The sequence below is a fragment of the Myotis yumanensis genome, unplaced genomic scaffold (assembly GCF_028538775.1).
Source record: "Myotis yumanensis isolate MYYU_CA2020_CCGP unplaced genomic scaffold, mMyoYum1.0.hap1 SCAF_2, whole genome shotgun sequence".
Lineage (NCBI taxonomy): Eukaryota > Metazoa > Chordata > Mammalia > Chiroptera > Vespertilionidae > Myotis > Myotis yumanensis.
In genome coordinates this window covers 81,114,959-81,128,718 of record NW_027223753.1, presented here as the reverse complement: position 1 = coordinate 81,128,718, position 13,760 = coordinate 81,114,959, and the positions used below count along the sequence as shown (strand labels likewise).

At 52.9% G+C, this 13,760-nt stretch overlaps 1 protein-coding gene across 4 annotated transcripts in view; it reads left to right on the top strand.

Moving 5' to 3' along the window:
• Positions 1–13,760, top strand: part of JARID2 (jumonji and AT-rich interaction domain containing 2) — a 285,213-nt gene that overhangs the window by 252,141 nt on the left and 19,312 nt on the right. For all 4 annotated transcript variants that reach the window (XM_070405698.1, XM_070405696.1, XM_070405697.1 and 1 more), the window contains 2 exons: positions 6,791–7,859; positions 11,361–11,863. In XM_070405698.1, the coding sequence (XP_070261799.1) occupies positions 6,791–7,859; positions 11,361–11,863 (1,572 nt within the window). The remainder of the gene's footprint in view (positions 1–6,790; positions 7,860–11,360; positions 11,864–13,760) is intronic.

The window sequence follows — 13,760 nt, the reverse complement described above, 5'->3', positions numbered from 1 at the left end:
ATCCCATTAATTAATTACTGTGAAAATAAGGTCAATAGAAGCACATTGTAGATTCTTTTGTAACTACCTGATGCAAATGATTAGACTCTGACCTTTCTTCTTTCACCTGAATAAGATAGGGGCCCAAAGGATACTCTGGTCTTGAATTTCAAATAGGATTAATGTTTTTATGTTGGCCCGAAGAGAAGGATACACATGGCTGTGTGAGGTGCGGGTGGGCAAGTGAAGGCGTCCAGTGCTGAAGGTGCTGCTGAGAAGTGACTGCACCGTTTGCTCTGGCATCATCTGATGACTCACACGTTTTACAAGAAGCTTGCCCTACCCCCCACCTGGCACAATTCCACATCTGGTTCTTACGCCTCATACAGGCCCCGTGCCTGAGACTAGAGCAAGTGTGTGCACTTCACCCAGGCCCTTCTCTTGGTGTGAGGGGACACACCAGACATGCATCTGCCGTGTGATGCATATGCGTATAGAACAGCCCTGGGGTTGTTGGCTGCAGTGGCTCCGGATAAGAATCTGATGTATCATAGGTGTCTGACAAAGGAGCGAAAGCTATTTTTTGTTTCCTTAAAATAGCACTTCAGTTTAAATGCAGTAAAAGGCAGACATTTAGGATGGAAAACAGCTGAGCTGACACCTAGCGAGGGTTTTGAAATGTTAGTTTTCCAGGAGAGTCGTGAGGAGGTTTTGCTGGTACAGAAATGTGAGTGGTTCGTAAGCCGGGATGTGGATGTCAGGCTGTGCTGACCATGGTACCTCCCCTGCTCATGGTGGCACTGAGGCCCCCAGTGGACACGTGTGGCTGGGAGATTGGGGGCATTGCTGCCTTTGGAGGAAAGGCTTCACATGAACACCTGCAAGGGTTGCTGCAGAATCCTGGCCTTGTGACATTCAGTGTAGTTCAGCTCTGTTCAAACTAGGGGATTGGGACTATTCCCAAAGTTGTGACAAAGGCACCTGAGCTCTCAGAGAGGAGTCAGCGCTCACCTTGGCTGTGCGCATGCTGAAGGTCTCACTGTGTCCTCATCAGCTCAGGCTGGTGGTTCGATTGCACGTCAAGTGGTATTTGTGGCTCAGGTAAGTTGCCTCCAGCGGAAGCAGATGCTGGAAGAAGATTTAGGACTGCCAGCAGCACCCAGGGGTTCATCTCCCAGTGTGGGACTAACTGGCTGTCTTGTCCTGCTGCTCACTAACTGGGTCTTTAGGCCCTGTCTCTAACCAAGGGGCCTGCCACACCAGCAGTCCCCTTCCATAGCTTTGCTTATTTTAGGCTCTTTTGTTTTTTAAATTCAGTTTTAAAGCCCAAGGGGACTATTCCCAACTAGCAAATGTTTCTCTTGAGCTCCCTACCTGCTCTTCTCCCTTCTGAAGGGGTGGGCAGAGGCACCTGACTCAATGGCTCCCTCTAGTGGGAAATGAGAACTTGACAGTTGAATTTCTGGTTGAATTGAGGATGGCTTCTTTGACTTGAAGTGCCTGGGGTGACCTGAGCCACAGGTGACGGGTGGTGGTGGTGGGCCAAGGAGAACAAGCTGCATATAACCCACTTCCAGCAGAGCTGGGTGAGAGTTTGGAGAAGGATGCAAAGTCAGAAAGGACTTTGAAGTTAGTGTTTTTTATTCCGCCGTGAGCTACCATTGTGTTAGTCTTGCAGTGAACTAAAATGACCCCTCGCTCACGTGCACCGTGTGAGCACTTCCTCAGGATGGGCCGCAGTGATGCCGGCCCACGAGTGAGCTGGCAGAATCTTTGTTTGGTTCTGTTTGATAAAGCGGTGGCAATATAACGTCTTCTTCCAGCCCTTTGTTTCCTTTGGTACCAATTAAACATTGGGCACCTAGAGACAGGTACAAGGCCAAGGAATAGGCCTCTGTGTGTTAGTAGATGGGTCCTGGGTGGTTGGTTCTGTTTTATCCCTATCTTTAGGACACAGGGCAGGCTGGTGGGACAGGTTGATGCGGGGTTAGCATGTCAGCTGCATCATGGCCACTAGGGGGAGTCAGGAAACACTGGCACTGGGTGGGCTTCGGGGTGGGAAGACATGCCCTTTCTAGTCTTTGCAGTTTATTTCTTTTAAATTAAAGTTCACTGTTCTAATGGCTCATGAGGGGGGAACATTGAGTTTTCAAGCTTGTGATGTGGACAATGGTATATGAGATTCGGGAGAGCACTTCAGAAGATGGCTGTTAGAACAGTGAGGGAGGAAGTGGACAGAGTAATTTTTTCTTCTGATAGAGCAAGGTAGTTGGCTGCCCTTCCTGGCAGTAAGCCAGTATTTAAATTTACAGAAGCATGTAAGCAAGAAGGTGATCTCTTTGTTGTTGAAGATGGTGAAGTACTTACATAGAATTCCACCATGTGGAAAAAGCACGCCCTGTAACCAAGCCACTCAGGCTCCGGGGCCCCTGAGAAGGGCCCTGCATGCTTTTCTGAGGTAGAACCTGAGAGATTCTGGCTTCCCTTCCCATGGGTGGACAGTGATATGGGGCCAGGGTGGGGCAAGATGCTTGTGGGAACAGAGCCACCCTGTCTGTCTCCTCACTGATCACATTAGAATGGGGGTGGGGGGGGGGTTGGGTTGAACTGTGAAGTCTGGATTATTTTTAGGCTACTGCAGGGTTTCACAAACCTTAGGTTTGAGAAGCACTGAACCTAAACCTTGGTAAGATATGGTGACTGATGTGTCGGCGGGGGGTGGTAGGCACGTTCACAGGTGACTCCTCTTGTAGAAGAGGTTCCGGTGTACTGTGTGGTCTGCTTGAGTGTGGAGGGAGGAGCTGGAACAGGTTGGACTCCAAGAGGTTACATGAAGATGGAGGGCCTGAAGGGGCTCCCCTTCCACTTGCTGGGGACTGGAGCCCTGCTCTGAGACCTTCTGGTGTCTCCATGGTGGAAAACTCTCTCTTGATCCACAGCAGCATTTTACTCTTTGCTTTAATTTTTCTAAACTAGAGGCCCGGTGCACAAAAATTTGTGCACTCAAGGGGGGGTCCCTCAGCCTGGCCTGTGCCCTCTTGCAGTCTGGGACCCCTTGGGGGATGCCCACCTGCTGGTTTAGGCCCGCTCCCTGGGGAATTGGGCCTAAGCTGGCAGTCAGACATCACTCTGGCAGCCCGGGAGCCCTTGGGGGATGTCCACTTGCCAGCAGGGAGCAGGCCTAAGCTGCAGTCGGACATCCTTAGCGCTACTGAGGAGGCGGGAGAGGCTCCTACCACCACCGCTGTACTGGCAGCCGGCAGCCTGGCTTGTGGCTGAGCAGAGCTCCCCATGTGGGAGCGCACTGACCACTAGGGGGCAGCTCCTGCATTGAGCATCTGCCCCCTGGTGGTCAGTGTGTGTCATAGTGACCAGTCATTCCCAGTCGTTCTGCTGTTAGGGTCAGTTTGCATATTACCCTTTTATTATATAGGATAGAGGCCTGGTGCACGGGTGGGGGCTGGCTGGTTTGCCTTGAAGGGTGTCCTAGATCAGGGTGGGGGTCCCGCTGGGGTGCCTGGCCAGCCTGGGTGAGGGGCTGATGGGTGTTTGCAGGCTGGTCACACCCCCTTCAGGGTGGGGGTCCCCACGGGGGTGCCTGGCCAGCCTGGGTGAGGGGCTGATGGGTGTTTGCAGGCTGGTCACACCCCCTTCAGGGTAGGGGTCCCCACTGGTGTGCTTGGTCAGCCCGGGTGATGGGCTGATGGCTGTTTTCAGGCTGGCCACACCCCCTTCAGGGTGGGGGGTCCCCACTGGGGTGCCTGGCCAGTCTGGGTGAGGGGCTGAGGGCCGTTTTCAGGCTGGCCAAGCCCCCTGGCGTCGGAAGCTCCCAGCCTCTCCTTTTTTTCTTTCTTTTTTTTTTTTTTATTCTGAGATTTATTTACCTTCTATAATTGAAACTTTGTTGCCTTCAGTGGAGCTCAGAGCTGGCCGGGAAGCTTGGCTTCCTCCATCACTGGAGCAACCAAGCCTCCTACTGGCTTCAGCTCCGTGGCTACCGGCCGCCATCGTGGTTGAGTTAATTTGCATATAGTCGCTCTGAATGGCTGGTGGGCGTGTCTTAAGGCATAGCGACGGTATGGTCAATTTGCATGTTTGTCTTTTATTAGATTAGATGGTTTTTGTTTTAGTCAATAGAAGGATCTGAAAGAAGGATGAGCCCAACCAGTGTTGCTCAGTGGTTGAATGTCAACCTATGTATGAACCAGGAAGTCAGGGTTCGATTCCCAATCAGAGCACGTGTCTGGGTTGTGGGCTCCATCCCCAGTAGGGGGCATGCAGGAGGCAGCCAATCAATGATTCTCTCTTCGATGTTTCTATCTCTCGCTCCCTCTCCCTTCCTCTCTGAACTATATATGTGTGTGTGTATATATATATGAAGGATGAACATTTAAAGTTATTTGTCTTCCTCACCATACCTCCTATTCCAAACTAGTGGTACTTACCATCAAAAATTTGTCTTTGCCCGTACCCTTGGCTTTACAAATTTGTTTTTAATTTATTGTGGCCAAGTTGCGAGTTTTTGTTTTTAATTTTCCATTCTTTTCCTCTCTTTCCCACCCGATCTGTCAGTGCTGCTTCTTATAAGGTGGAAAGCAGTGGGGAACCCGGGCTGTAATTCCTGGGCCCTTGCTGAGTACAGAAGTCCAGGCGGCTCACCAGGAACCCGTTTACTAACCACTGGCGGGAACCCTGTCTCATACCACCATCTGAGGCTTTCCGTTACTGTGTCAAATTGCTGGCGCATTCAGTGGCTTCTTGCCTTTATCTGTCTTTGGAACTTTTAGCTAATAGTTTGATTTAGTGATTCTCAAAGTATGTCCCCAGATCAGTTTCCTGGAACTTTGTTACAAATATAGATTCTCGGCCTGTCCCAGACCTACTGGATAAGAAACTCGGGGTGGGAGCCCAGTGGGAACCACTGGTGTGGACACCCATGGGAAAGTGTGATCTTTATGCTTGTTCTCCACTTAAGCAAAATGTGCCTCTTCTTGGGCGTGGCCGGGGCACAGGGCAGAGGTCACCTGAGCCTCAGGCCATCCTGGTGGCAGCTGCACAGCCCTTGGGGCACTGGTGTTGAGAGGAGCCAGCTGCTTAGGTCTCAGCTGACTTGGAAGCCAGTCTCCTTCCACCGTCCCCTCCTCTGGGTTCTTGGCGAGGAAAGAGGTCTGTTGTTGCTGCTGTTTCTGCTCTGTGTTTCCCGGGAATTGTGTGATTTTTAGTCGGCCTCTTTAGGGGGTCATGGTTCTTATGGAACCCTGGAGTTCCTGAATCTGTAACTCATGTTGCAAATGAGAAGTTGATGCCCATGATGTTAAATGACATATCAAGGTCACAGAGAGGCAGAGTTGTGCCTCAGTGCCCACACCAGCCAGCCCAGCAGCAGCTACAGTGGGGCCTTGACTTATAAGTTTAATTCGTTCCAGGACTGAGCTCGTTAAGGAGCTCATTAAGGAGATCGTTAAATTACTCTGTCAACTCAATGCAAAAAATCGGCGGAGAGACAGCTGGTATCTCAAAAAACTCGTTAGTCGGGACACTGGTAAGTCAAGGCCCCACTGTACTAGGGCCGGCCCTTCCTCGTTCTTTGGAAGTTAATGCGTTTCAGGTGTTCACGCACGTCACTCTGACTTCTCTCTGTATTGAGGTGGGCTTGTGTGTCGTGGGATTACCGTGGTGTCCATGCTGAAAGATGGCCTTGCAGGGCTGCTTGTGACCCCGTTCCTGTGGAACCGGATGTGCAAGTTTTTGAGGGAAGGGAAGTAGGAACCTCCTTTGCAGAGAGGGTTGGGCACGTTGTGCTTTACCAAAGAGGTTAGGTGCACCCCCTGACATTCAGCAAGGGCTGCACGGGGCACGTATCAAACACAAGGAGAGAGACAGGTGCCAGCAGTCCGCAGCCACACATCTGCATCAAAGCTGAACCACTTGAGGGCTGTTCTTCTTTTTTCCATAATCTTTTTGTTTTGTTCTTGTTTTAGCACATAGATTTATAAATTCTGTGGGCAGATCATGCTTTAAGGGGAGCAAAGAGCAAGCATGTCTTTTCTTAGAACAGGTGTGTGTGTGTGTGTGTGTGTGTACTGCGTACTGCGTGTCTGTGTACAGTTGACTGGAAAAGCATGGCTTAAACTGGGAGTGCCCACCTATATATGACTTCTTTTCAGTAAACATACAGTTGGCCTTCCATATTCCTGGGTTTCACATCCTTGGATTCTACCAACCACAGATTGAAAACAGTATTTTCAAACTGCTATCCAGAGTCTGGATGTGAAGGGCCAACTGCATGCATTGTTCCACGCCCTTTTATACAAGGGGCTTGAGTACCTACCAATTTTGTAATTCATGGGGTTTTGGAACCAGTTCCCTGCAGAGACTGAAGGATGACAGGGTGTTTGGAGAGTCCGAAAGTTACCATGGATTTTTAGCTACAGAGGACGGGTTTGGTGCCTCTAACCCCCTGCATTACTCAGGGGTCAACATTGGACATGCTCTTTTCCCCCCACATGGGCAGGGTCTTCCTATTGGAAATGTTCCTTACCTGTGACAGGTGATTGGCGGGCATGTGGGAAGGCTTACGGTGAAACATCCGATTTCCTGGAAGAGCCATGGGATCAAACGTGGAAAAGGAAGGATGGGTGTGGACTGTGCCAAGAGTCTGAAATAGCACCCAGGCAGTGTGTTTTGTTTGCCTTTGCAGGTAGCCCTTGTCCCTGTGTAGTGTCTGTGTGGAGGAGTTGCCTTCTTAGCAGGTACTAATTCTGTTTTTGTTGTTTTATTTTTGTCCTCTGCCTCTCCTGCCGCCTCCCAGGTTTCGAAGGTAAATGGAGTCACTCGAATGTCATCTCTGGGTACAAGTGCAACCAGTGCCAAAAAGATGCGCGAAGTCAGACCTTCACCGTCCAAAACTGTGAAGTACACTGCAACCGTGACTAAGGGGACTGTCACATACACCAAAGCCAAGAGAGAACTGGTCAAGGAAACCAAACCCAATCACCACAAGCCCAGTTCAGCTGTCAACCACACAATCTCAGGGAAAACTGAAAGTAGCAATGCAAAAACCCGCAAACAGGTGCTATCCCTCGGGGGGGTGTCCAAGTCCACCGGGCCTGCCGTCAATGGCCTCAAGGTCAGTGGCCGGTTGAACCCAAAGTCATGCACTAAGGAGGTGGGGGGGCGGCAGCTGCGGGAGGGGCTGCGGAATTCCAAGAGGAGACTGGAAGAGGCACACCAGGCGGAGAAGCTGCAGTCGCCCCCCAAGAAGATGAAAGGGGCTGCCGGCTCTGCCGAAGCCCCTGGCAGGAAGGCAGCGGCGGCCTCGGCCCCAGCCCAGGCCCCAGCCCCGGCTCAGGCCCCAGCGGAGAAAGCTCTGCTGAATGGACACGTGAAGAAGGAGGTGCCCGAGCGGAGCTTGGAGAGGAACCGGCCGAAGCGGGCTGCAGCCGGGAGGAGCACGCTGGGCAGACAAGCACATGGCAAGGCGGACGGCGCCTCCTGTGAAAATCGTTCTACCTCGCAATCGGAGCCCTTGCACAAGCCGCAGGAGGCGGCGGCCAAGCCTGAGAAGGGGTCCGGCCGGGTCGGGTGGGCGGCCATGGACGAGATCCCCGTGCTCAGGCCATCAGCCAAGGAGTTCCACGACCCACTCGTCTACATCGAGTCGGTGCGCGCTCAGGTGGAGAAGTATGGCATGTGCAGGGTCATCCCCCCTCCGGACTGGCGGCCTGAGTGCAAGCTCAACGACGAGATGCGGTTCGTCACGCAGATTCAGCACATCCACAAGCTGGGCCGGCGCTGGGGCCCCAACGTGCAGCGGCTGGCCTGCATCAAGAAGCACCTCAGATCTCAGGGCATCACCATGGACGAGCTCCCACTCATAGGTAAGCCCTGCCTGCCCACTGCCTCATCCCACGTGCCAGTTTCTCTCCCCTTTCACCGGGGATGCACTTCTCCCGCCTCATTTGCTGCTCAGGGGAGGCCACCGCCCCTTTTCTCCAGGTCCTGGACATTTGTGGGTATCGGGGTCCATGCTCTCCCCACTGGGTGGTCCCCTACTGCCTGCAGGGGCCAGAGCAGTGTTCAGGGTGCGATGGGATGCTGCCCCCCCTGGATTCATCTGCTTGGCTGTGATGCCCACAATCAGTGCCACAGCCTCAGGAGTTTAAACAACAGGGAGTTACCGTCTGACAGCTCTGGGGGCTGGAAGTTCAAGACCAAGCTGCCTGCAAGGGTGGTGTCCCCAAAGCCTCTCCCTTGGCCTGTAGATGGTGCTTCTCTGTCCTCACATGACCGTTCTTCAGTGTTCGGGCTCCCGGCGTCTCCCTTTGTTACAAAGACACCACTCACCCCTGTAAATGCCTCTTTAAGAGCCTTCTCCAAATAAGGTCAAATTCGGAGGCATCAGGGGTTAGGATTCTGCACATGAATATTATGGGGACACATTTCCATCCACGAACTCTCGTAGACCTCAGCCATGAAATTTCTTCTCTGTCTTGTCCTTGTCTCTTCATCCTCCTCATTTTGACTTGAGTTTCTGCTTCCATGGCAACCAACTTGGTCCTCGTGGAGCCCACAGGTGCAGGAATGTGCACACTTCTCCCGAGAGCCCACACAGCTCTGCCCAGGACGGTCGCAGAGCTCAGCTCGCTGACCAGTGGGCACAAGTCCCGCATTGAGGGCCCCCGGCCCCCAGCAGCATCCACTCACAGGTTGTCGAGCTCCCCTGTCTGCTTCTTCTCTGGACCCTACACCTCCGGGATTAGTTCACTTTCAGACGGGTGGCCTCTGAGGAGGGGGTTTCCTATGGGGACAGCGGGGTACGGTCACCCACTTCCCTTTCAGCTCTAGATCCTTGAAAGGAAAAGCACATCCCTGCCTCCATTGTGGAGATTCTGATTTTTCAAAGGTTGGGAGAAAAGGAGACATTTAACAGCTATTTAAGTGTCAAGAACTGGCAGTAAGATGGCATTCCTTTGTGAGATGAGTTTTCATTACTCCTCTCAGTAGTGCCTGCCAGGGCTAATTCCTGAGTGAGAATCATTGATTTGAAAGAATTCTTGGTTGGTGGTGGTCACTTGTCAGGGGTGCCCTGTGATAGACAGTGACCCAGGGCTGTGGGAATGGGCTGAGGAGGTGAGGTTGTCTCAGGAGCTTGGTGTTGGCTGTGCCCTGTGTGCACGCGGCTGTTGGGTGACTCAGAGCAGCACCTGGTCCTCCTACCCACCCTGAGCTGGGGGTCTTTTAGGTACTGGTAGAGTACTCATGTGATGTCACGAGGCCAGCCAACCACCCTTTTTTTCAGAGTAGTTCATTTTTCTAATACACTTTTTATTGATTTCAGAGAGAGGAAGGGAGAGAGGGATAGAAACATCAATGAGGAGAGAAAATCATTGATTGGCTGCCCCTTGCATACCCCCAACTGGGCATCAAGCCTGTAATCCGGGCATGTGCCCTGAGCAGGAATCGAACCATGACCTTCTGGCTCATAGTTTGACGCTCAGCCACGGAGCCACGCTGGCCGGGCCTGAGTAGGATTTCTTTAACCGTGACTTCCTCCCATAGCAGCAGCAGTTAGTAGACGGTCACTCGGGTGACTGTTCCTGCTCTTTGCCCCAAGTGTAAAGCATTATCACTGTCTGTGAAGGGGTGCTGACCTGGCCTGCTACCCACAGAGGCCTTGGGCGTGGGTCTGAGCTCAGGTGTCTCCAAGTCCAAGTGCACTTAGTCCTTTTGAAGCAGTTTCCCAGAATTCATGCAAACGGTTAAGCACCCAGCCCCTTGGGAAGCTGCAGTGCTGCAGGGAGTGGGGTCAGCTCGGACTAGGTGAGGGAGATGCTTTGCCAGGTAGCAACCTGGTGGCCCTCTGAACGGGCTGATCATGGCAGGTGTGGAGTCTTTAATGGATTTGCGAGAACTGGGTAAATTTTAAGTGCTATTGTATTATCGTGATCTTAGAGAAAAAGGAAAAGGTATGGCCAGCCTCCCCTCTAGTGAGACCTGTGGTTGGAGCTGCTGTGGCACGCTGGGGTGACTGGCGTCGCCCTCTACCTGTGCCCGTCGGGGCTGTACACTGCCAGGCACGGTCTCCTCGCTGAGACACCACAGTGGGGCCTGGAATCTGGTTGAGGTCCAGGGAAGTCTCCTCCCTGAGGTGGTTCTGTTGTTCACAGACAACCAAACCCACATTGTCCTCTGGTCTTATTTGCAGTTCCTGGGATGGTCCAGGCACGCCTCTGGGTGTCCTAGGATGCTCAGCCCACCTCTGGCCCCTGTGCTGTTCTGTCATTTGATCAAGGGACGTAGTGAAACTCACCTCCATCCTTCTGAGATTAGTGGTCTCTCTGAGTGCATATGGGAGGAATTGAAGGGCAGACTGTCAGGTGCCCTTCTGAATAGTGCCTGTCAACCTGGAAATCCTGTGGGATTGAAAATAAGCAACTCGAGCATGTGTGGGGTGTGTGTGTGTGTGGGTGTTGGGTGTTGGGTGTTGGGTGTGTGTCTTGGGTTTGTGTATTGTGTTGGACATGTGTGTGTTGGGTGGGTGAGTGAGGTATGTGTGTTGGGCAGGTGTGTGTGTGTGTGTGTGTGTGTGTGTGTGTGTGTGTGTGTTGGGGTTGGGAGGGAAATTGGGACGGAGAACACATGCTGTGTGTATGATATCCGACATCACAGCTGTTCCAGGTGACATTGGGACATGGGTGTGGCTGAGTGGCACAACTGGGCCCTGCCCTTCCCTCCAGGGATGGCCGCTGCTCCTGGTCTCATTACAGCTGCCTCCGGGTCTTTAGAAGGGTGCTGACCAGTGCGTGCCACCCATTTGAGGAGAAGCATGCCAGCTCCCTACCATTGACCTCTGCCTAAATGTTACCTCCTCCGGGAGGCCTTCCCTTATCGTCCCACCTAAGATGGTGGCCCCCACTCCTCCCAGCCCCTCAGTCAGCTTTATTTGTCCCTGTAGTGCGCCAGATTATCTTAAGGTCCGTCTGCACAGACTAAGCTCCCTGGAGGCCAGAGATGAGTGTTTGTGTCTGACCCTAGAGCAGCCGTGGGCAAACTACGGCCCACGGGACGAATCCGGCCCGTTTGAAATGAATAAAACTAAAAAAAAAAAAAAAGACCGTATCCTTTTATGTAATGATGTTTACTTTGAATTTATATTAGTTCACACAAACACTCCATCCATGCTTTTGTTCCGGCTCTCCGGTCCAGTTTAAGAACCCATTGTGGCCCTCGAGTCAAAAAGTTTGCCCACCCCTGCCCTAGAGTCTCGCTGCGTCCCAGCACATGGGCATCATGGACTGTCAGGTGAATGAAGGAGGACTTGTCTTGTTCATGGTCCTCTTCACTGACTGTCCCTGTGTTTTCCTTCCTCACCGTCCTAGGAGGCTGCGAGCTCGACCTGGCCTGCTTTTTCCGGCTGATTAACGAGATGGGTGGCATGCAGCAAGTGACTGACCTCAAAAAATGGAACAAACTCGCAGACATGCTGCGCATCCCCAAGACTGCCCAGGACCGGCTGGCCAAGCTCCAGGAGGCCTACTGCCAGTACTTGCTGTCCTACGACTCCCTGTCCCCCGAGGAGCACCGCCGGCTGGAGAAGGAGGTGCTGATGGAGAAGGAGATCCTGGAGAAGCGGAAGGGGCCCCTGGAGGGCCACACGGAGCAGGACTACAACAAGTTCCACCCCCTGCCCCGCTTTGAGCCCAAGAACGGGCTCATCAATGGCGTGGCCCACAGGAACGGCTTTCGCAGCAAGCTCAAGGAGGTGGGCCAGGCCCAGCTCAAGACAGGCCGGCGGCGACTCTTTGCTCAGGAAAAGGAAGTGGTGAAAGAAGAGGAAGAGGACAAAGGCGTCCTCAGTGACTTCCACAAGTGTATATATAAGGTAGGCCTGTGCGGTGGGCGGGTCCCGAAGCCACCAGCTACTTTCTCTGGGAAATTAATAAAGAGAAACGTCTGCAGCCTGCTTAGGCCCCAGGCCTCAGGGCATCTGGCCTGCTGCACAGGCCCTGGCTGCCCCTGGGAACTGTGAGCATGGGCGGAGTTGCTTGCCCACTTCAGGCCTTGGCTTTCTTTTTCATTGAATGAGCTGAGTGAGCGCCCAGGTGCCGTGGATGCAGTACCTAGGATGCAAATGCAATTCCTCCTCACCCACAATTCTGCACCTGCCCCTCCGAACACCCGCTCTCAGGCTGGAGGGCAGAAGCTGCCTGGCCAGGCCTGGAGTGCTGGTTCTCTTTGCCTCCTTATTTCCTTTCTGCATGGCCCACTGCCCCACCTCAATGTGGCCAGTCACCTGTAGAGAGGCCCTTAGAGAGCTATCTCCTCGCATCTCACCATTGAAGCTGCCGAGGGAGGAGGTGGGAGGGCTGGCAAACACGTCCCCATGTTTCCCAGTTCTGCCAGATCTTGTTGCTGCAACAGCCGTCCTGGGAGACACGCTTCTCTGAGAAGCGGGCAGAGTCACGGGCACTCCCACTTGGCAGCCTGCCTGCCTTTGCTCTGCATCGACCACCGTAGCCTCCTGTCTGGCTGGTTCCAAAGCCAGGCTTGGGGCTGCCTCTCCCCTGCCTGCAAGGGTGAGTGGGGCACCGGGGGCAGAGCTCAGAGAGGCCTCTGCTGTGTTGCCTGGGCTTTGACAGGTGCATGGGCTGTACCCAGGGGTCCCTGTTCTGGGTTTACCGGGAGGGATGTGTTCTGTGGTGAGTCCTGGCAGCCCTCTCTTGATAACCCTGCTCCCACCCGGATGAGCCGGGGGATTTTTGGTACGTTGAAAATCGCCGCCTGGTTAAATCGATGTGGACTTCTGATACTGGGCCCATCCCAGACACATAGGGAGCTTGGGACTCGTGCAGGTGTGCCTGCCCTTCTGAGTCCATGCTGCGAAGTCGCCTGTGGCCACCCGCTGCCACACTTGGTACTTTCCTGCTGGGCTTTAACCCTGGGCTGCTTTCTGGAACGTTTTCTACTGTGAGACGCAGAGCGGGTTCGGTGTCCCCTGTTACCTCCCGAGATGCCTTGCAGAGACCGTGGGGTGGGGAATGGCTGCCTGCAGCCTGCTGATGGCCTCCTCCTGTTTCACATTCTGAATGTTTCATGGGGAGGGAGAGGTGGCACGGACTGTGAACTTGGGAGGACTTTGGCTGTTTCCTGGATGTGTGCCTGAGGAGCCTCCTCCACGGAAACCGCTCATTAAACCCGGGACTGAACAGCCAGCATGTGAAATAAGATACTCTCTACTTCTGTTACTTTTTATTGAAGAAGGTCAATTTTATGAGAGTGAGTTGGATCAAAGCAAGAGTTTTTTTGAAAACCTGCTTTGTAAAGTGTATTTTTAGATTTCATCGCAAAATCCTACGACCTGGGCTGCGGGGCGGTCTGGTGGCCCTGGTGCTGCTCAGCCGTGTTCTTGAGGCCCCTGACTGTTGGGGCCATTGACGGTTGGGTGCTGAGTGTCTTCTCGAATTCTGGGCAAAACTAGGTCCCTCCTAGTCATTAGGTTTTTATTTGTATTTACTTATCTATTTATATATTTTCATTAAAAACATTGGTTTGAGAGAGAGAAAAAGGGAGAGGGAGAGAAACATCGACGTGAGAGAAACATTGATCAGTTGCCTCCCATACTCTCCCCGACTGGGGATTGAACCTGAGACCTTAGGTACACAGAACAACACTCCAAACTACTGAGCCTCCTGGCCAGGGCAGGCTTTTATTTTGTAAGGAACAGAATGTCAGAAATTTGGAACTGTAGGGAGTATTTCCTTTGTGTTAGAACTTCACAG